The sequence below is a fragment of the Plutella xylostella genome, chromosome 18 (genome assembly GCF_932276165.1).
Source record: "Plutella xylostella chromosome 18, ilPluXylo3.1, whole genome shotgun sequence".
Lineage (NCBI taxonomy): Eukaryota > Metazoa > Arthropoda > Insecta > Lepidoptera > Plutellidae > Plutella > Plutella xylostella.
Genome location: NC_063998.1, coordinates 1,297,346 through 1,322,487, shown reverse-complemented (window position 1 = coordinate 1,322,487; position 25,142 = coordinate 1,297,346). Strand labels below are relative to the sequence as shown.

The window sequence follows — 25,142 nt, the reverse complement described above, 5'->3', positions numbered from 1 at the left end:
AGCTTTAAAAGCATTCTGTCAATCAATCATTAAATGTTAAATAAATATTTAATACATTCATAATTATTCAAATTGCTTTCCAAATAAGTAACTAACAATAACCAAATATATTTCATTTAATCAGCAACTCACACAACTTAAATATTCAATAACGATAATAACAATCATTTGTAAAAGCACCACCTGTCATAGACATCATTTCATTGATGTCTCTATCGTGTCATCAAGCCATCAAGTGATGCAATCAACAAACAAACATTGATGAAAGTAAAACCTCATATTGTGTACTTTTTGTTTCAGAAGATCTCAGCCATTCGTCGTGGAAAGTCATAAACAACTCAGAACACCGGCCAAGGGATATTAAAGTTCCACACTGCTTTCTACCACATATAATTGCCGTACAAAGTCACTCGAGATTATAAAGATAAGGCAGGATTACAGCCGGATTGTAAGTCAGAAAGAAAAAGTAGAATTTATTGCAAATGTTGCATCTGCCATTGTTGCAAACGACTTTAATGATGTCGGATTAGAAGAGAGTGACTTGTTACGAGTCCATGGTGTCATTATATCTTACGCAATGCATTTGATGCAAAGGTCTCAGATAACTTTTATCTGACATTTACGGAGTAGTAATGGAAGCCCACGAGGAGCATTGAGGTAATTGCCAATCGTGAGCATGAAAAGATGCTATTACCGAAAGTGAATCTAATTTGGCGTAAGAGAGAACATTTTAAGCTTGTAACACGAGCAATTTAACTTGCTCCTTATACATTCAGAAAGAGATACAGTTCTACATAGGAGTAATCGCAGGATTTCCAACAACTAACATCCAGGAGCACAGGTTATTCAGGAGTTCATCATGAAATCATCAAAATAAACTAACATAAGGACTTCATGAATGACCAAGAGACAAACTACATGATATCAAGAAAAGTGGTTGCTACCAGGAAGACATGCGTCGAAAGAGGTCGGAGCTCAAAGTGCCAGCGGCAGCAGAACCGAAGTGACTAGGGATCCAGGAAACTCAAGGCGGTCTGTGCTGACCCGATTTGCGCTAAGGCGCTGGGGAGCAAAGACCAATGAGTTTATCAGGTGAGCTTTCTTTTATTTTTATGCGGTTTGATCCCTTGACCCTGTTAGTTTGTCACGCCTAAGTTTTGTTATTAAATTGTGACGATTCTAGTTATTTCATGGCGGTTCTGTATTTTAATCATGTTCGACATAATATTATCTACAGACATGATCCCATCTTTGAATTTTACATAATTTAATTTATTATGTATCTAATAGTATATATTTTATATGCCTACCTCTGTTTACACGCAATGAAACATGCCTGAAACTTGCATCGGTTATTTGCTATGTTAAACAACGTTGTTAAACTATCATTTACACCTGTTATTATTATTAATATTCATCTTTTAATCTTCTTGCTCTACGGTCTATTAATTTTGTTCATACATAAACCATACCATTTTTATTACCAGTGTTTCGTATTTTTAGACTTTTATTTTTTAGATTACATGGTTACTACCCACATTTGAAACTGGATGTTTTACGCGTAAACTATTTTCTTTTTGTAACGAATTTATTGAACAATCTGTTCAGACTAGTAAGAGGCTCATGTCAGCTGTTTTTTTCGTCAATGCGGATGTCTATAATCTTGTGTTAAAATACTACCTTTTGTGTTACGCTTATCAAATTACACGGATAGAAAGTGACACTGTGTCGGTCAGTTTTTACCAATTCCGTTCCCACGTTTATGTCAAAGTTTTATTGTAAATCTGATAAAAAATATAAAAATAAAGTTTGTTTTACGTAAGGCCCTGTAACTGCATGGTAAGAGAAGGTAGATGAGATACTAAATATTATATTCACACCTAGTAAATTCTCGTTATTAATTAGTTACCAAGTGCAACCCTGCTGGTTGTTACCTACAAACAAACACCCAAATTGTTGTATACAGGGTGTTGCAAAATTGGTATACTAAGCCGAAACCTACATGTGCAGCATGGTATATCTAAGCCCGAAACTGAAATCAGAATTTGGAAATTCGCGAAAAAAAATTTTTATTTTCCATAGTAAAAAGTCACGTGACCAACAAAGTTTCTATGGGAAATGAAAATTTTTTTTCGCGAATTTTCAAATTCTGATTTCAGTTTCGGGCTTAGATATACCATGCTGCACATGTAGGTTTCGGCTTGGTATACCCTTTTTGCAACACCCTGTATAAATTGTAAATAAGTACATATTTCAGTCAAAGCTCCTTTACTCTTAGGCCACAAGAGTAAAATTGTTTTTTTTTTATTCTTATCGTTTATTAGATTCATCTTGTATGGTCACATCAGGTCTAAAATTCTACTCATAATAACTGCGAGACGTAAAGTCGTTTTAGAATGAGAACTCCTTTATAGCAACAGTATTCAAATTATTATGTATTATTTTATTTTTTATTGCACATACCTATACAAAAATAAATCCTATAAAGGGTGGAGTTAATGTCAAAACCATTTTCTACCAGCCAACCCAGAGACCCCGTCCTACCGCAGAGCAAAAGTCAATCCAATGCATTTTATATTGAACATCATAGTGTATCTAATCATAGTGTATCTAATCTATCTGCATACATAGGCTTGCTCTGACACTTTACTGTGAAAGCAAGCAAGCAATAGGTTTTATATATTATGTATAACTTGAGCGAACCTTAAAACATACAGTCATATTGTACCGCCACCGAGCATTCTTATCTGTTAAAACTGACATATCTTGTATGGATGTGACAGATAAACGATATTGCTGCTTGTGAATTATTATTGTGGATTGCTGATGTCGGTGGTGGTAAGGTAGCCGGTATGTATACCTTCTAGTTATGTAAATGTACGATATTCTTCGTAACCGTCCAAACTGCTCGAAATCAAACACCCCTCCCAGATTAAACATTAGCATTAGCGCAGCTCCAATTTCGTCGGTTCAATTTCAAATACAAACAGACAGTTTCTAAATCAATAACACTTTCCCACAAGGAGAGTGCTCGTGCGCTATCTGAGATCTACACGAGCGGGGCCAGGCGGGGAAACTAGTTAAGTTACACAGGTACAGTCGACTCCATAAGGAGAGCTTGCACCAAACATTTAAACATAATCAGAAAATTTACTTCTTTTCCGCGTATTTCCATAACCGTCATGTGTCTTCTAATTAGGCTTGCTCTGACACTATATTGTGAAAGCAAGCAAGTAATAGATTTAATTTCGATTAAATGCTTGATGCAAGACACAAACACACAAACACACACACACACACCATCACACACACACACACGCGCGCACACACACACACACACACACACACAAACACACTTTTTTATTTTATTTTTAAAGGAAATAATCATTTTTACTTTTTTTTTACTTTTGTCTTTAAGTTTAAGTGCCCTTAAGTCCCCCTGACATGGCAAACTTTGCAGCGAGAAAAGTTACAGTTAACATAATTATATGTATGGCACAGCAGCGCAATTTTTTTAAGTTTGTGATCCACTGCCATATTAATCATTAAATATCTTAACCTATACATTTTTGTTTGTGTGTATCAATACAATATTTTTTGCTTAATTTATCTTTCACATAATTATATCGTAAGGATACCCTGTTTGTGCTGACGCTGGGGCGTCATACAAAAGTATGTCTTTTACTGACTCCATAAATAGAGCTATCGCTAACTTTGGAACGAGTAAAGTTGCAGAGTTGACTGCATACATATCTTTAGAGTGTCGCAAAAGTGGTATAATAAGCCAAAAGGGACAAACGCAGCTCGTCAATCTGAACAACTTGTTTTACTACCTACCATCTAAATCCTATTACTACTAAGTAGGCCCTTCATCCAAAGCCTAGGGCACCAAATTCCTGCCAGTGTTCAGACTTTCACAGAGGCATTGCTAGACCTCGCTGTGTCAACTAATCCATGTTCCATACTTATTCTTAAGATTGACTTAGTATTAACATAAATAACCTTAATATAAAAATTGTTATTACTTGAAAATTTATTATTCACGTACCTAAATTTTTACTGGCATACTATCATTTGCGCAACTCTGTAGTGTAACTACAAGTACAAAGAAGCAAACACTTATGAAATTTTGCATTTTTTACGATTTACAGAATATTTAATACCTTATTAATTCTTCAGCCTAGAGCAGTCCAATTGTTGACGTGTGTTTCTCCCAAAGCACGCCACTGGATGTAATCTATAGCTTTCCTCATGTAATGATTTGTACCTTTACACATAATTAATTAATAATGAGTGTAGTAAAGGAAGATACGTAACTAAAATACTTACAGCTAATTTGATGAAAGATAAATGAGAGTATAGCATGATACAAGTGCGTTATAGTTAAAACAGTTTACAATTTCCATGTGATTTATTACTGTGTGATCAAGTGTTAATGCGTCTTATATTATTTTGGGAAAAACATTCCAAGCGATTATTTTCAAATTAAAGCTCTTTCCTTTTCATAGATAGATATTTAAATTATTTATGGCATGTTTGACAATATCTGGATAATGGCTAAATGCGTATAAAAGACATGTCATCACTTGATAACTCATAATTACTGAGATTGACACTGACAGCATGTCTTTGATGCCTCGAATTCACTACACTGTTATTAGTAATCTTACGGAATTCTGACAGTTATCAATTTTAGACAAATCAGAGATCACAAACCTTTTTGGGCTGGGCACTTTTTCAATACGAGTCTGGACATCTGAGACTATAATATATTTTTTTTAGTCCCTGTATCCATTTTATTAAGTGCGGCGCTCCAAATTAAAAGGGGATTTACCTACATACTTAATATATTATTTATCAAGATAACATTAGGAGAAACAAGATTATACATAGGTATAGACGAACATAAATTTGAGCAAACGAAACTTAGGTGTTTAAAGATTGTGCCTAAAGAGTTTTAGACGAAACGAGCCTTATGTCACATAAGTCTTGGCAAAGTGATGGCTCGACCAAAAAAGTTTAGACCATACGAGTTATGCGAAATGAGTTTTGGTCAATAAAGATTATGCCAGATGAGCGGAACCCGCCTCCAGCATCTCCATACTGCCTTCCTAAGCTTGGACCATTTCCCACCACGCTGGTCCACTGCGGTGTTGGTGGGTTCACATATGATCACAGATGTTTTCCTTTTCCGTAAGAGCGATGGTATACATTGTACTTAAATTCAAAGAACTCATTGTTACCAACATGTCAGCGCCGAGATTCGAACCCGCATCTCTTGCTTGAGAAGCGGGCGCTTACCCGACTGAGCCAGTTGGACTCGCGCAGTGAGTGTTCCGTACAAGTATACTTAATTACCTGAGGTAGTTTTCCTTTTAATTTCATCATAATTATGTACATCTATACGAAATATCAGCTTGATATCTTTACCCGTTTCCGAGAAAAAAGGTGGTGACAACAAAGTGTGATCTTATAAGGGTTCCTTTTTTTCCTTTTGAGGTACGGAACCCTCAAAAAGAATAGTGACAATCGGATCAATCGTTTCGGAGATATGCGTGGACAAACATACATACCAACAAGCATATAAACGTACATAGGTACATAAACATTTATAAAATTTTGAATATTTGTTTATTAGCCCTAATACTCGTATATTGTCATATGTCAATATGGTGCAGTTCCAATAATCTTACATACATACCGAACATATTATATGTACTTACCGAATAGACAATCTTTTTTTGAAATTGATTAAAAAGGTTTATTATCCCTGAATTTAGTAGGAAGTGATGCCATGCTAAAGAATAAAATAAAGCAATTAAAATTAATTCGATACATGGGTCGTGAGTCGTGATCCTACTTCATATTATAAATGCGAAAGTTTGTAAGTGTATATGTGTATGTATGTATGTATGTATGTGTGTATGTTTGTTATTTCTTCACGTCAAAACGGCTGAACCGATTTTAATGAAATTTGGAATGAAGTTAGCTGACACCCTGGATTAACACATATGTTACTTTTTATCGCGGAATTCCCACGGGAAAACTTATTAAGGCGAAGCGAAGCTCGCGGGAACAGCTATTATATTGAAATATTTGTTATTTTTGTATTAGTTTACTTGAGCAAGTAAATATTTAGATTTATCTTTTTGTATAAAAATATTAAGAAAAAATTATTGCCCAGAAATGGATCGCAATTTTTCATTTTTTCGGTAAAGAACTTTTTTAGTAGCATCACTTATAAAATGTCAGAATTCTTTCCAATTAAAAATCAGAGATTAGGGCACAAGTTCTGAGACTGTTACAGAACATCTACGGTGCATGTTCTCAGAACATTTTGGTAACATGTCGTGATACAGAAGTCGCGCACGCGTCCACACTCTGCAACAGCGGTCGCTAGACCTAGTAAAAAAATATACTCTATGCGCTAGACTGATGTCGCAGGAAGTTCTGTCTCGCGAGCCAAAATACGGAACCTGTTCTGCGACACGTAGATGTCGCTGTATAGTCGCGTGCGACGTCGCAGAACAGAGCGCGACGTCGCGGCGACACGTAGACGACATGTGCCTAGACAGGTTCTGCGACAATTTGTCGCCTAGTGAATACGAAATGTAGAATATGGTTATGGTGGCGGCGGAGGCTAATACTAATAGCTACACGGTCCAAATGGATTAGTGTAAGCTACTCACTTTGTTATGTGAAAACTTGCGCTTACTGAGTCCGTGCATTTGCTTCGCTTTCTATAGAGTTTTCTTGTAATAAATGTATCGATGAATGCTATTTTAGAACACCTCACTTTCATATTGCATATTGACAAAAAGTACTTAAATGTTATTAAGATACAATACGGTCTATGAATTTGAGGGTAAGTATATTATGCCTGTGATAGGTAATTTATTTACCTATTTTAAAGTAAGTAATCTTAAAACATTACAATAATACACACTAATGTATGCATAGTAAATATTTTATGCATATTTTAAGTGCAATCAATTTCACTGTTTAACATGTACCTATGTATTATAAAAAAAATAAATTATGTGAAGTAGGAAGATCCTCTCTGGCGCTTATATTTCATCTGAAATAAAAGCGCCATCTACTGGTAATAAACCACACTACATAGTAACGTTTACTGCCTTTAGATTCTGCTGCAGATGTATCTATGTTATGATGTAGAGTCAGTGAGAAGCAAGCTAACGATATTGTGGTACAAATGGTACAGCGTCTTTAGTAGAGATGGCGTTGAATTATGTTAGCAAAAGCTATTTACGACAGGAAGCGGATCAAGTAAAATAATTTTCTTATTTTGAGCCTGACTCGCAATGCCTGAATCTCACAATAGAAGTTATGTGTAATAATTTTCTATAAGTCATTTTAATTTCTTACAACTGTTACTTACGGAATGTAGTAAGGTCATTATTATTTATAGAACAACAATTAAAACAATTTACAATAACAGTCTCATTCGATTAAAACCTTGGACCATTTCCCATCATGGTGGTCCACTGCTGGATAGTGGGCAGTGGCAGGGCAATGCAGGTACCCTCGCTATGTTTTCCTGTGTTACCTTCACAGCGATGGAAAAGAGAACTCATATACCTACCTATAGAATTATAAATCATGGGATGAGATTTGAACCAGCATCTCCCTCGCTGGAACCGGGCGCTTACCCGACTGATCTGCCACCGCTCTGTACCAGTTGACCCAATTAACGACGCATATTTATACGTTAATGCGACGGCGTGCCGTGTGTTGTATCACCCAGGTGAGTCGCCGCTGAGTCGGAAGTGGGTCGCGGTACCGTTGTCCCGTGGCGTCCCACTCGCACACGGCTAGGGTTGCCACGCATGAGTTTAGTGTGATGATTATAGTGTGTTTTTTTTTTGCTAGATGGTCTAGAGTTCTAGAGCTTGTTGGTAAAATTTATTTTTGTAGACAGTATACACATGTTTTAGTTCAATGTTGTTAAAAAATACAAGCTTCTTACATGCAAGGATTTAGACCCGTATATTTTTTACGCAGGACTAGCGAAAAATCATGGGAATTCTTCACTTTACTAAAAATTTATGTGTTAATTCAGTTTATCAACTTTCTACATTCCAAATTCATCTAAATCCGTTCGCTAGATTATCAGAGTATCAAAACATCCATCCATCCTTACAAACTACGAACGAACGTTCCACCAGCCATTGCCGTTCCACATGTCCCTGGAACTATTTAATTGCTCTTGCGTTTAGTAGGATATTTTCAAAATTATAATATCGAGTAGTGGCAGCCCTGTCCCTCCCGGCCATGTCTTGCCGCGGCCGCGCCGGAGGCTCCACAGTCCTCGGCAGACCACGCGAGTGCACCCACCTCCCCACGTAGACCAGTGTTGTGCTTACCCGGACTAGAGGTGAGAGCTAAGGATATTTATAAACACTGAGGGCCTTACCACAAAAACTTAGACAGTGTTTAACAGGTTTTTAGCGCTGTCAAACACCTACGAAATCTGTCAAATTTAATTTTAAACACTCGTTAAACAGTGTTTAAAGTTTTTTGTGGTAGTACAGTCAGATATTGTCAGAATTGTCTCGCTTAGCTCGTAGGGTTGCCTGGAAGAGATTGCTTTTAGCGATAAGGCCGCCCTTATTGTATTATAGATTTTAGTCTTAAATGGTATTTTAAGTGTTTTATGTACAACAAAGTTATATACTACTACTACTACAGATATAGACCTACAAATATAAGAGTTTAAAGTAATGTTTGTTAACTTATACAAAGGCGGGGTTATTGCTAAAAAGCATTTTTTTCAACCAACCTTGTTTGGGGGAACTAAAGTACTTATACATAATTATGAAACTATTTTAAATACAGGAGAATACATACATTGTTATTCTTAACAAAAATTTACACAAATTTAAGAAACTTATTAAGAATTTCTTTCAAACGACCATTGGTTGCAATGGATATCAAATAGTGTACAGTTTTTAAAGGAGTTTGCAACGTTGTGATTGTTATTTTAGTTTGAGATCCGAGATGGAGAGTTTTGCGTGTGATGAAGTTTATTTAGATTGGCGAACATGATTTAATTCCGATAAGATGCTACTTATTTTAAGTGAATTATGCAATAACTAAAGAACCTCCGAATATCATATGATACGTACATACATATGCTCACGACTGTAATCCCCGAAGGGGTATTCAGAGGTGATCATATGATCAGTTTTTTCAATAATATTTTAAATCTATGTACCTATTATCTGAAATCTTTATTATTATTGGTCATAGATATACATTTGAATCACTAAGTGTAAGTCCGGTGCACCGGTTTTCCCATTTCCCGATGTTTCTCGAACAAACCGGACATCGCCTGCACTAAACACCAGCTTTCTTTTCTAAGAATATCTGGTACACGTTACTCGAATATTACCTCTTGTTTAGGAAACATAAATAAACTCAAAATTAAGTTGCACTGTATTGAAAAAACACACCTTTGAAACATTAAGGTATTTGCAACTTTTTTATACGTAAAGTATTATTGCACGCCATGTAATAAAAAAATATACATTAGTGCAGTGTTTATGATAATATATTTAATAAAAAATACAGATTAGGAAGTTTTCGTAGAATAACAATTAATTAGCTCTATGAGCGTTCGTAGCGCTACGGTGCTACGCCAGACTGCACTTATCGCCAAACAAAAGAGTTCAACGAGGTGCCTGAACTTACATACATACTATTATTATTATTCCTCGTATAACTTTTGTTTTTCTTACATAACCGTGTACTATATTGCAATTATTTTTTACATTTATATCATAGGTGGTAGAAGCGGTTTAATTCAGTTCGAATTCTTCAGATTTCTTCATAATATTATTTATAATTTTTTACCGTTAACATCTAAGGCCTCATTTACTTAATCAATACAAAACAAGCCGATAACAGTTACATCTATTATGCCCATCCCACTCTTTGACATCGATATGAGTGATATAAGTAGATGTGACACCAACAGAATATGTGAACAGGTTCCGATTCTCTACCGCACGCCATATGACTCGCATGCCACAAGTGACAATATCAAAACACTGTCACTGACAGGTGACTTTAAAAGCGTGTGGAAATTGGCTACCTGTTTCCAATCGGTCACAGTCACATACCTGAATAACTAAATACGTTCTCAGTATGTCACTGGCTCATTGTCAGGACTACTAAGTCCCGTTGCTAGCCTTGACTCGTATTCCTTGGCAGTTAAAAGTCAAATTCGGTTGATTAGCTATCATTTGTTTTTCGGCCTACATACTTGAGTTGAAACTCGAGTTTGGTCTAGAGATGTGGAGCAAAGCTTTGTCTCTACTGGAGATAGCTTTGTAGAGTTGTGAATTTGGAGTCATCAAATTTACCCGTAAATTTAGTCAAAAGATTATTGCGATTCAAATGGTCTCAGACCGTTATAATGTATCATTGTTTAAATCGTTAGAGCGATCTCATGATGATCATTAGCTTATGATCCTCCCTTGCTCTACATATATTTTTTCTCCTAGGTATTGCATATTATATACGAAACATTATATAACATTGCATACCATAACAGGAAATACCTATAACATTTAAAATCTACATTTCCTCGACTTAAAACACAGGATTCACTTATTTTAATGTTACATAGGTGTTTACGTAAACATATTGGTACATATGTCATTGAAAATTACACACGCGTTCGACATCCTAGTAGCTATTTAATTTTGAACCACATTTTTCTAGTTCATAGTAATTTGTTCTTTGGTGCGTGTCTTTAAGGATAAGGTAGTAGTTTATGTGATGGTGTGGATCGTAATAGGCCAGCGTTTCCGTTCGCAGTCTTCAATCAGTTGTGAAACAATTTGTCCCATGGATGGGTGGCAACGTGTGATTCGCTCAAGTTGGAACATAGTTGTTTTCGTAACAAATTATGAAACCGTTTTTACTACGTCGACAGTTCTGATGACTTCAAAAACTATGTATTTCAAATTCTTGATACATAAATAAGAAAAAAATCATATGTTCCCACCAGATTACCTACACTATAAAGATTTTTTGTTTTGTTTTTTATACAAGTAGGTACTTCATAGCTTTGTTTTATTGCTATTATCATTTATCACTTGAAATTTTTTTGAACATTGGTTTATTTTTAATTGCATTGAAAGAGTGCATAAAAGACAACCACCCCGTCCACCAACCCGCACTTTGCCAGCGTGGTGGACTAGGCCTAAACCCTTCCGTCAGTGGAAGTGGAAGGAGACCCGTGCCCCAGCAGTGGGGACGTAATGGGTCGTGGTAATAAAAGACAATAATGGCTTAGTAAGTAGATAATAACAAAAACACCAATATATATATTTTTTTGATCTTGGACTAGTTAGCTCTCTAAACTATGTCATCAAGCAAGTGTTCCATATACTTCCCGATTCGTGAGGCAGGTAATTAAATGTAATGTTGCAGTCAAGTGGAGAGCACGCTAGCTCCCGTTAGCCGATCATAGTCATCTGGACAACTTGCAGATAGACTGGTCTTTACAGTTTTTTGTAATTGTATGCGACATCCACCGGTTTGTCATCTTGTTCATTGAAGGAATAATTATCATAATTATGAATCTATTACATGAGACAGTATTTTGAAGTACCAGTTAACGCAATTTACTCAAAAGGGAATGAATAGGGTTGGGGTCAAATACAGAATTTATCTATAAGTTTATAAAAAAACAAATTGCTACATCAAAAATATGTCAATCACCAATAAATTTACTTTGATTTATCCTACTTGGCCTTAATTACGACCAAACTGAAAAACTCATCGCACAAGTAGCCTAAATGTAACAAACTACAACTACATTATAATTCAACTGAATATCTTTAAATAAATAAATTCTTTTTATGTACACTATAATTACCGAAACTGTAAATTACACATAATTATAAGTAAACAATATTATACTATACACACACACACATTATATATACATACATATTTATTTATATACATACATATAATATATTTATCTATCCCACCCATAAAATAGACTTTATATTTAATAATACTACCCATAACCACCCATTAATCCGCTCCCGCTCATACCGCCCGCTCCGTCTCTGGCAATCAAATTGCTCACCATCTCTGCGATACAAGCTCGCCTAGTGCAGAGTTTACCGGTAACATTGGAGTTAATAATTCAAAGTACCCTCATTACCCATTTATGAATTAGTGATGATGTTTTAGTATTCTGTTAAAATATTATCCAAATAATGTAATTGTGTTTTTTGGTAAATAAACTTAATTGTATTTGTATTGTATTTGTATATTCAACTTTTTTTTATTAAAAAAGGAAAGATTTCCTCAAAACTACAACGCGTTCATTTATCTATCTACAACTGATCCGGTTTATCAAAAACAAAGGCACATTATAATAAATCGAATCATTGTCTAAGCATGATCATGTTTTAAACACAGTTAGAAAGTCTTATCCCGTATTTAGATCTTTGATCTACATACCTCATGAAGGGCACTATTGTATAGGAGAGTGGCTTATAATCATAAAGCGTTTTACATTGTTTTAGATTGATGTAGGAACGCGGATTACTATGCTATACTTTCTTTCCTTGCGGCAAAATACAGCTTATACTGTAAATGTATCTTGTCTGTGTCGTTTGTGGTATACAAGTATCTTGTATGTTTAGAGTTATTAATATAATAAGTCCGCCTTATATATTATATATATTTTTAAACCTATGCGTTGTAAACTGTTTTTATAGCAATAAACAAAATGAAATATAACTGCAAATACACTCCCGGGCAAAGAAACAGTTCCATTCACAAAAAGCCGACACCAAACAACCCCATTTTTTTCAAAAATTAAATTGAAATTTGAACAAAATATTATCGTTTTAAGTTGATAATATCCTGAGGCTCTGTTAAATATACTTCAATGATGCCGAAGGCGTCATTAAGCTAGCCTTTTCCGTTTAGGAGTAATTTAGTGTTTTTCTGGTTGGAAACTTTTCATTGCCCGTGAGTGTATTTATGTACATTTACTTCGGTGTGTGGTAGGCTTGTTATGATTTTCATGCCAAGAAAAGAGGCATAGTTACCATACACTAATATGATAAGTAATCGGAAAATAAGCTCAAAAAGCATATAAGCAGCGGTTATGAACGAAGAATGTTCAAGAACACAAGGTGAAAACGGTACCGCAACGTTCCACTCCATGTCATGTTACGATATCGGCCAACACCATAGCTCCACTAGGGGTGGACATGTTTTTAAGCCTAAATATCAAAGTTGATATACTATATGTAATAAAGATGAATATAGGTATGGATATTTTAATATATTGTATCACGTAACCTACCATCTTTTATGTTCTCACTGTCTGTATAATATTTGTCTATGCTTACATGGTGTGTAAATAATCAATTTTTGAATTTTTGAACTTAATACATTTAACATCCAAGTCAAGAGAAAAAAAAACAATCAAATATCTGCCATGGCCGGGAATCAAACGCGTTACCCTTGGCACAAATTACAAAAAAAATAGCGGATACTTACTAGGCAAATGTTATCACTTGAAATGCACAACGTTTTTGAAAAATGATTGTACCTACTCTTTGTTTATTTAGTCATTTTGTTATATTGTCTTTTATGGTGCTAAACAAAGAGCACTATATTCTTTCTATTCTAAATTGACAACCCTAGTAAGTACATAGTTTATTGCACTCCATATAATAGCGTACGCGTATGTACTAATCCGTTGTTACGATACATTTGACAGTTAACTCGAGCGGGAAATCGTTACGTACATAGAACTCACCTGTTGAGGAGGCTCTTTGGACACGTATAAGTTCAACATACTCGTATCAGTACGAATGTTTCACTGTAGACATGAAATTGGCTTCACTATGTATGTCTTCCTACTCATAAGCTCATAAATACCAATAACACATTAAGTACCTTTAAAATATTTAAACCAATGAAAAAGGATTAAACCCACATCTCACGCAAAATTATTCGCTGACCTACCAACACACATACAAAACATTCCAAAGTCATTATGACTATAATATGAAGACCAGAATTTTGTCAAGTTTATACATATTTACTTACCGTTACAGTCATTCCACTAATGGCGGGAAAAGATTCCGAATTCAAATCGAGGTCGTCGATGTAAATAAATAAATATATAACTGTGTTACGGTCATGGCCGCGGGGGCAATAACCTTAGCTCTCCTTCGAGCAATCATGGACAAGAACTATCGCAAAACCACTTCCACACTGAACGCTGTATTTGATGTTCTAAAGTGGTGGCTTGTAGGTAAACGGCAGTGGATGCTTAGCTATTTCATTTAACCGCAATGTTTATTATGTGGTTTGTGGTTATACCAGTCACGGTTGATTGAACTTCTCTGATAGAGTCGATATTATCTTTGTTGAAAATCCTTTAAGGAGACAAGGAAATAAAGGTGTACGGCGATTTTATTTGTACCTATAAGCGTACTTAAATATGCAAAATAAAATAAACATACTTGCTTAGAAAGTTATTGCAATTTTACGTTGTACGCATACAAATTAAAATGAGTAATGCGGTCTACCAATAAGATATATAAGTTCCTACATACTTTGGAAGATAATAAAAATCTTTATATCTACACTTTTTAAATCCGTTGTCCTAAATGACTGCAGTGGTATTATCAATGCACCGTCCCAACAGCTTGTGAGGTCTAGGAGTGCAAAACATTAACAACTTTGGTCACGTCTTGATATGCGGGTCTTGCTCCCTGAGCCTTTCTGAAAACCATTTTTGGTACGAATTATGTAAAATCGTGGCCTCATGGCTTACTATACCACTTTTGCAACTCCTGTACATGTACAATGCATGTACTTGCTACGTATGTACGGAGATGTAACAATTATAGTTTTCTGTTTACATATGTCATTGCGTGCGTGTGGAAAGCGGAACTCCGGTGGAATGTTTGGTGTTATTTCTCGTCTTGTCTAGATGTACTGTCAACGTCACCCTTAATGCAGCTACCGAATAGAACATAACCTAAAATTAACTCAGTAATGATAGGTAATAACAGAGATCTATAACTCCGAGGCACCTACAGTCTGTAAAGACCAAACTCAAAAAACCGCATATCTAGTTTTAAAGAAACCAGAATTTACTAAATAATAAGTGGAGTGCAAAACAAAAAAAATGTCATTCGATACTGTACTAAAAGTACGATATACCTACCGACATCCTACTAATTTTATTTCGTTGCCAAATCTTGTCAAGTCGCGTATTCACAGAAATGTATGTTGGTAGTTGTTTTTAGATACTACTTACTCTACAAGGTGATAATACTGATAATGAAAGGTGCGAATATACTTTTGTAGTAAAACCCGTGTTTACATTAATGTCATGCAAATAGTTATTAACACCTCGATATGGCGCTACAACCACACATGAACCTAGCGAGAGTAAAAAAAGATAATAGCAGGTTGGCATTTTGGGACATAAATAATATTATTAGAATGCGTCTCAAAAACTTTTTACGTATTGTTGTTTTTTTTAGGACAGTGATTTGTAAGGAATGTTTTGAATTGTAACTGCATAGACCGATGATTAAACATAATAAAAATAATTTACGTACTTAATGCATTTAAATTCATCGTATACATATACAATAAGTACAATTATTTAAATAATAGTGAATCATTTGAAAATTCCACATATTTGATGGTCTGACCACAAAACACATTTAAGACAAAGAAATTACCTCTGTAAAATTCATTTTAAAACAGTGAAAAATCTGAGACCTTTGTTTGTATGAAAAACAAATACTTAAATAGATTTTAATGCATTTTATTTTAATATTACGAATTTTGTAATATTGCTACTAGGTGTCTATTACTGTCTAAGCTATTATCAAGACTACTCCAAATTATTACAAGGGATACTTCAGAATACATTAAATTAAAAAATCTCCTTTTCCTAAAAAAACATCAGAAACATCAGTTCAAGACCGATAGATAGCTGGTAGAGGCTGCTTGAGGAAGCCCGAGGACAAAAAACTTTGCTCCTGAAAATAGGCCTATTTATTTATATTCATTTATTATTCATTGCACAATTTACAAAGAGTAATAATGTACAAAGTGGACTTAATGCTAAAAGCTTCTTACAGCAGAAGTCATAAGTTGGTTGATGATACCATATCGTAATCCCCTCAGCAATAATGATCTAAAATCATTGTAGCGTTAACAGATATGGTAAAACACTACTCAAACATCCGTTCAAGTTCTACGGCAGTATGACCCTTATTCATATGGACATAGGGTATAACGTATAGCACCGATCAGTTGTAACGGTGTATTCACCCACAAGTTCCGTTTGGCTTTAGGGTTCCGTGTTTCTGGAGGAGAAACCATTTTGTTTAAGGAAATGAAATATGAAATAATTGATAGAATGTATTGTTGATCTTATTAGGTTGTTCAATAAAATTTACCAATTACACGTCATCTCTTATTGATAAAGTTCTGTCATCGATTATAAATATGTAACTATTGTTAGTTATGTTATTAAATTATCATTCATAGTAGACTATATTTAAAAGAAATAATATGTATTTGCCGACCTAAGATAATATTTAAACTTTTTTTTACTGATCTAGCGATCTATCGATTTGCGTGTAATTGATCAACAACACAAGATATAGCTATCCGTTACAAGGTTTATTCAACGAACAGGACCCTACTTTTCTTTTTCACAAACTAACACAAAACACTTCAAGTTTTTCTTGTTTTTTATCGTCCGTTATCCGTCGATAAACCTGTTTTTGTTTTATCCGAAGTCAGTTGGGTTCCCGGAATCACCCAAGTTGTTTATGTCTATGATGATCTTTACGTTCTCGTAGATTATCTAGATTCTGTTACTGACCCACATTTTATTTTTGTATGTTTTTTTACACTCGCTAGAAATGAAAAAGTTGCACTAACAAAATCTCGACACCAAATAGCCTCAGTTTTTTGATAAATTTAATTTAAAAGCTAGTATAGTACCTTCATAGCTATATTTTATAATAATTTATGTCATATTATGTATGCATAATACTAACGATACGTTTTCTTTGTCCACAGGTAACAGGGTACAAAATGTCGCGACGAAAAGTGTTAAGTGTAAAGTGGACTTTAGTAGTGTTAGTGTATGTGTGCGCTTGCGCGCTTGCACGGCCGCAGGAGGCTGCCAGTGTGTCTAGTGACAAACCAACAGACAAACCAACCAGGTATAGATATACACATAGTATTTTAAGCATAGATAAGAAAAATGTACCTGTAGTTATAAGTTATATGTATAAAAATAATGCAGATAAAAGTAGGGAAATAAATTTAGGTGTAAGTTCTAGTAGTGATAAAAAAGTAAATGTTGTAGGAAATCATAACGGTGTATTTGAAGAAGAGAAAGGAATATATTTAGATGAGAATAGGAATATATCGAATAGGGCCAGTCGATTGATCACTAAACGCAAAAAAATAAATACAGTAGCAATTAGAAACAAAAACAAAACGGATAATGAAAGACGACAGCAAAGACCTAAGAAAAAACCCACGAAAACAGTTACAAATAAACTTGGACTAAAGATTGATAATGCTAGTACTAAAAATAATGTAAATAAAAGAACTACTATTAGAAAAGTTATTACTAAATGGACTGATAATGCTAAAGTAGAAGGTTTGCGATTTGTGCCAGATGAAAATTCTAATCAAGATCAAATGTCATTTGGTTCAACGGAAGATTATGCTACTATAGAATACCAAATAAATGAATCAACTGAAATTCCCAACACCAGTACGCTTAAACCTTATTCAGATCATAAGCAAATTGTAAAAATAAATAACAAAAATAGGTACCGCCCAAGACCAGAAAATTCTGAAGAAGAAATACATGTCCATTCTAACAAAGTGCACATCATAGAAGACTATTATAACAGACCTACGTACATGCCTAACACTTTCATCCTGTCCACACCATATCCTACTCCCATCATTACTAACGTAGGCACTCCAGTTTCATGGAACCCATACAAAAATCGAAAACCTACAACACCCAAACCAATTCGTTTTGTTAAACCCGTAAAAAATCAGTTCAATTATCACAATGCAGTCCATCAGATCTATCCACAATATCCCGATTCATACGAAGTTTCAACCTTCAATCCTGTAACAGCTTACACAGAGCGTATTGTAATACGACCTGAAGAATACGCTGCACCTTCAGCTGACTGCCCCACTATCTATCTGACACTCAACAACTCGTTTCAAGGGCAAGGAAAAGAAGCCTGTCCAGATTTGAATATAGCAGTCAACACGAATGTTGTGAACAAGAATGTTGTTATTGAGTCTGAAGAAGAAACAGAATCAGATGGTTTATTTCCAGGTGGCTTTGGTTTAGCTTTAGGCGAAGACTCAGCCGCTGAAGATGCAGCAATTAGTGAGTTTTCCGAATCAGACTCTGATGAATCGCGACCGGAAGGGCAAAGCGCATCGATAGAAAACGGTGAACTGACAAATTATAATTCATTAGGCTCAGCAGATTTAGATTCATCCGCTGGTAGTAGCTCAGCTAATGCTCCATTAGCAGCGATTAGTAGGCCGAACAGACATAAAAATAAGAAACCCAGTAAAGATAAAGACGCATATGGATTATCCTCAATGATAGATTTCTTTCGTCCAGCAGTCAATGTGCTCGGTTGGATATCAACGTTGAATCCTTTTAGCTTTAGTTTTCTTACATTATTTCTAACACCCATAGTACTTTTCTTTGCTGGAGCGTCAAGCTTCACTGCAGCGCTTGCGCCAATTGGTATTCCGTTTGCTAGAGAAAGCCCTCAGGAGATTCATGTACTGAAACCTCAATGGCACTGGGACAATGAAATAAAAACATGGCATTTAGACGACTTTGATAGACGAAAGTGGAGACCAAGATGGCCAAAAAGCAGCCAAGAGGAAGACTTTGGTAACAGTTCAGTCAAACCAACGTTATTCTTAAAAGTAAAACAGTGGATGAGAGAGACCACAAACAAATTGAGGAAAAGTAATGAGTTACGAGATACACGAAAAAACAAAAGAGAAAAACGGCAAATTTGGAAAGTTCCAATTAAGTAGGTAGTGGGTGCGATGCGATTGTAATAATTTTGGAAGAATTAGTAAAACGCGACTACATTGGCGCATAACAAATTATCAGCTACTGTGGCGCTAAATCAACCACTAGAATCCAACAATGCAATTTTTAAAATGAATCTATTTCCAAGTGGAAATAGATTCATTCCGTCCGACGAAGTAATAATGACTCTTTACTACATAATAATATGTATATACAATACTGGTAGATATTTATTGAGAAGATAATCATCCATTTCTTTTAGATTAAAAATTTTTGTTACCCATTATAAAACATGAAGATTTCTTCTTTCATAATATTATAGTATTTTATGTATTGACCATATTTTTCGTACTAAGTACCTACCCATACACTAAAATTTATAAACTTTTGATTTATTTTAAGTTGTGTGTAAATACGCTTTAGAATTAATGTAATCTTAAGTATTTATTATGTTAGTATCATAAGTATTTATTTACCTTTAGTTTTCAAAAACGTAATAAACGATCGCAGAGGAATGCATGTACTTGTTTTATTTTACTAAACTTGTCAATAATTATACGATGAACATAAATAAATAAATAAAATAACACGTTTAGGTATATACTTTGCAAGTCATATACAAATATTTTCTTGAACAAGCTCCAATGGATCGTTACAATGCGGGTTGGTCTTGGGCCCCTGTAAAGGTTTAATTGTACCACATAAAAACATAATTCATTTCATACATAGGAAATACTCTTTGTTCAGATTTTGTAGTACCTTTAATTTTAACGTCAAACTGATTTATTTCATTGTCTCCATTTCAGGACTGAAGCACCAGCCGTTACGGAGATACCAGCCAGCATACCGACAAACGTGACTGATGCCAACTCCTCGAGAAATGTCAAGTCAAAGACTGCTGCCATCGGTGACTCCATCAAAATGGTTGCCAACCAACTGCTGGACTCTAACACTACCGTTGAAACCACTCTGGTGGCAGACACAAGAGTGCCACCCAAAGTGAAGAACCAAGTGAACAAACAGAAAGTCAAGACCAGAAATGAAGACACTGAAGTTGAAAACTCACATGTAGGAGTTGCTGTTCCTGTTTCAATGGAGGAACTTGAAATGGAAAACAAGATTAAAGATATCTCTAGTGAATCATCTACATCTAATCAGGGTATTTCTACTTGGATTCTTTTAAGCAATCCTACTCCTAAAGATAATGTTTCATCTTCTACAACTGAACCAACCAAGCCAGAAGAGCCCCAAAAGAAGCAAAAGCCTAATCAGAATAAAAACAAAACTAAGCGGCCTCAACAGAAACCGACAACTAAACGTCCCCTTGTTGCCAGCGCAAATAAATCTGACTTAGTCGCCGGTGGATCAGCTATAAACGATAATGTTCTAAATAAACTGAAAGACACAGTGTTGTCAAATGTACAGAAAAACAAAAACACTGTAACTCAAAAAACTACAACTACTGTAACTACTACCACTACCACCACAACAGCTGCTCCTGAAATCACAACAAAAAAAGAAGAACTGACCAAAACACCAGTTGCAGTTGTTCCAGTTGTCAAAGTTACGTCAAAACCAACCAAAAAGAAGAACAAGTTGAAAAATAAAGGGACCACCACGACAACTACCGAAGCTCCCATCGTTCATGAATCTGCAATGCTGCCAATGGAAGCCAAGGAACAAGAAATTGAATTAGAAATTAGTACACCTGCCTCGTCTACAAAGAAACCTAAACGTAGCTCTACTAAACGTAAGAAGAACAAGACTAAGAAGCGTAAAACTTCAGTTACCAAACAGGAAGTGGCTAGTATTCCCGAAGTAAAGAAACCTGAGAAAACCGAGTTAAAAGCTCCAAGCAAAACTAAAAAAACGAATAAGAATGAGAAAAAACCAGAAAATCCCATTTCTACGCAGATATTCAGCTACCTCTCCAGGGAAGTTATGCCATCAGTCGGTGTGGGAGTTATTGGATTGGCAGGTTTAGTTGGGATTGCAAGCTACTTCCTCTATCCATTTGCCACACCAGTAAGACGTACTTTTGAAGTTGATAAGAAAGATGATTTATACAGACATAATGCTGAAGAATATGCCAGTGAAGGCAATGGTCAGGCTGAAGAAGACATGCTTGGAACTGTATTAGCAGGTATGCCTGCTCACTCTAAACATAAATTGAACCCTTACATCGGTCAAATGGCTAACGCTAACAGATATCCGGCAAAGAAGGAACAAGACATAAAATATCGTCATGTAGCATCCAGCTATGACTCTCCTAATTTCAATTCCCATTATCCTCAGCAAAAAACTGGCATAGCTCACGGTGCTGTATATTCTGAGCCAGCAAAATATAATCCTCACCCATATGAAACAAGACACGTGTATACTACGGAAAGCAAGTACGCTTATGATAACACTGGATACACTCCTTACCCTGCCGTGGAACCGATATACGCTGCGCCACAAACTGCCCCATCAGCGGCAGCATCTGGTTACGGAAACGATGCATCGAATTCAGTCGTGTACGGAGTAAAACCTTCGGCTGAGACGGATTTCAAGCCAGTGTATCCGTTCGAAGGACAAGTTTTTAGTGAAACCACCAATAGTCCCATTACGTATCCTCCAACATCTATGTATTTAGGATCAAACAATGAAGCTGAACAACAACAACAACAACAACAACAGCAGCAGCAACAACAACAACAACAACAGCAACAACAACAACAACAGTATCGCCAGCAACAACAACAACAGTATCAGCAAGAACAACAACAACAGCAGCAACAGGAAGAAGATGATGATCAAAAATATGATGACGAGGATCAAAACAACGAAACTGTTGACAATAAGTTTGTTGTAGGAAATGTTCCTAAAGAGCTAGTAGACTCCGCCACCCCTGCTGTAGTTCCAGAGCATGGGCCAAGAAATTTAAATAGAAAACGTCGTAGTATAGTGGAAGAGATATTGAAAGCTGCTAAAGCTGATAACAAAGACATTTTTATAAGCAATGAGATTGACGAACCTCTCGGTTCACCTTACATAAACTTAGCATCAATGGATGATTCAATTCCATCTTTTTCTCCTTCTATTACACCAGTAGAAGATAACACAAAGGGAGAAGATAAACCTACTATTATACCAGTGTATGCTGTATCAATGGATTCAACTACAGAAGAAGATAAAGCAACTTCCACTGATATACCATATACAACCAGTGAAGACCATATCATTGAAAGTGTATCAACTGTACCGTTTGATACCAACAAATCTGACAAGACCACGGAAGGCGACGCATCAAACGAGTTGGAATTCACAACGAAATCGTTCAGAGTTTACGAAGTCTTTTCAAGCCCTTCCACACTGCCCAATGAAGAAAGCAGTCCTTTGGTAAAAGATTTGACTAAACTAGTGGAAACAACTACTCAAGCCAAACTTAACACCGAAACTACAACAGAGTCTGTTAAATCTGAGACAACATCCACAATGCCTTCTTTAGAAACCAAAGGCACTGAACCTACGATAGTTTCCACTCTTCAACCTAAACCAGTTCAACCTACCAACAACCCAAATGTAATCACATACCCACCCAGCAACGGAGATGGTAGTTTCTTCACCTTCTTGAAAAGAATAGTTGAGTTCAAATACCGTCTTGGACTAAGCATTTTGCAGACAACTTCAGACTCTCTGAACAGGTATCTTCGTAGTATGGACAGTGCTGTGCAGAAAATGGCAAAAGCGTCACACGCATAATTAAATTAAATTATTTATCAAATAAGTTCGACGTGCTCCCAGAAATGCGTTAGAATGTAGGTATAGACAGTTACATTTGAGTTTTTCATGAAGCTCTTCAATTTCAATGTGATAAAGTTACAGAAAATTATATCAAATCACAGTATTTCAGATTTCTTTCTCATAAATAATTTTTCATCAACATTAAATTGCTATAATAATAAGTGAAAATTCCAGATAGATTTTTAAGTTGTATGTAAGAATTGTATGGTTGTGTGTGTGTTGTCGGAAATTATATTTTCAGGACGTTATCCTCGACTCTTTAAATAGATTTTGAGGGAAACCTGCTGAATGTATATTGTGATAATGGCTATAGATACAGCCAGGTTTAATTTAAGTTATGCTTAGTTATAACTCCCAATAGAATATTTTTATATGATTATACGCCTGTATTCTTAAACTTACTTACTAAAATGTAAATATTGATCAAAATATATGTATTTATAAGTTTTTTTTTGTATTTTTAATGATTAGAATAACCCATCATCACAAATCTTCAGCGACTTACCTATATAGATGGAAATTAATTTTCAGATCAGTATTAGAATAATTACCTACTGTGAGTTTTAATTCATAAATCATGTCCAATAAATTAAATAAGTAGGCCATAGGGCCATAGGCTACATGTTAAATAATTTCAATTACATAATTATGGATACAAAACCACAAATAAATAAATAAATATGTGGGGACATCTCACACACGGCCATCCGACCCCAAGCTAGGCAGAACCTGTGTTATGGGTGTCGGACAGCTGATATATCTACACAAATACATAGATTCATAGATAGATAGATACTAAATATAAATATCAACACCCAAGACCCGAGAACAAATATCTGTGTTTAAACAAATATCTGTCCCGGCCGGGAATCAACCCTGGACCTTCGGCTCAGTAGTCAGGGTCACTAACCACTACGCCATTCGGTCGTCAAATAAAATAAATAGGTTAGTTATATTCTAATACCTAACTAAATCCATATTTCACATTTGAAAACGATAAAGTACATACAAGACACGCATCGTATACACCAAAGTTTTTTCATATCACTTTTGTACCTTCTATGGCACAGACACATTCTGTTAGTGTACAAAGTTACAAGTTACAAGAAACAACAGGAGCCCAATTCTCTAGGTTACTATTTTACAAGGCGTTTCGTCGCGCCATCGCCACTGACAGTCGACATAAAAGACTAGTGGTCGAGAATTGGGGTCGTAGTTTTCAAAAGTAGGTCTACTTCGATGGTTCTATTTCTATCTATGACTCTATAGGAATTTTGAACGAGAAGGTGACCTAGGTATTTAAAAGTAAACGATACCTATGTAGGTAAGTAACTTTTTAGTAACCACCACAAAAAAATAGGTTTTAATAACTTTAATAGATTGATGGCGACTTTTGGTGGGTATGTGAAAATAGTCCTCGTTCTTCAAAAAGTATACCTATTTAGGTATAGTCTTATTATCAGCGCCATCTATGAAAAGCCACGTGAACTGATGCCAGGTACGGTAAGAGCGTAAGAGTGGTACCAACTTCAACCGTATCCAATGTGAAATTAATAAGTTCCAGAACCCTACAATAGGGGGTGTTATTGTACAGTTGTGAGAGTTGAACTAATAAAGAGTAATAAATTACAACTGTGAATATTTTTTAAAATAATGAAATCAATAGTTGCTGAAATAATCTAGACCACCATGCAAATGTTTTATTGTTCAATTTATGTCATCAATTATATTTTATTGATAAATGCGGGTAGTTTTTGGTCATGGATTCTAGTAGTTGTGATTCGGTATTGTCATTTGCAGTTGGTTTTTAGCCATTCACGTTCGGATTCGTTAATAATTCGAAATAGGTAAGTACTTATTAAAGTATCAGTGAGGTTTGTGATTAAATTTCGTTACCGCCTGATCGGCATTCTTGTATAGGATTGTGTTTTGAAAAAAAATAAAGTGTTGTGTGTAATCATCATAGAATAATAAGGTATGGGGAACCCTACGCTACGTGATCGTCGTGCCAGGCCAATACAAGGTAAGTAGGTATAGGTATGCATACAATCACGAGGCATGAAAAAGTACCACCTGCCATTGCCGTTCCATATATTATGTCACTGGAACTTTTTCTTTGCTCGTGAGTATATATAATTTTCTATTTAGCATGGGTTACTTGCACCAAACATTTCAAGTTTTGACTTCGCGATAGTGTCCTGATTAC

General features: G+C 35.4%; 1 protein-coding gene across 2 annotated transcripts; it reads left to right on the top strand.

The window, feature by feature from the left end:
• The first annotated feature begins 870 nt into the window (after window positions 1-870).
• LOC105386662 (probable serine/threonine-protein kinase DDB_G0272282) lies at window positions 871-23,384 on the top strand. 2 transcript variants are annotated; one of them, XM_048627432.1, is made up of 3 exons: window positions 871-1,092; window positions 17,128-17,273; window positions 19,957-23,384. In XM_048627432.1, the coding sequence occupies exons 2-3, from the start codon at window positions 17,143-17,145 to the stop codon at window positions 22,892-22,894; spliced, it is 3,069 nt and encodes a 1,022-aa protein (XP_048483389.1). In that variant the 5' UTR covers window positions 871-1,092; window positions 17,128-17,142; the 3' UTR covers window positions 22,895-23,384. The 2 variants fall into 2 exon arrangements, with proteins under 2 accessions (XP_048483389.1, XP_048483390.1); XM_048627433.1 differs by lacking the exon at window positions 871-1,092 and adding an exon at window positions 8,337-8,395.
• The last annotated feature ends 1,758 nt before the right edge of the window (window positions 23,385-25,142 follow it).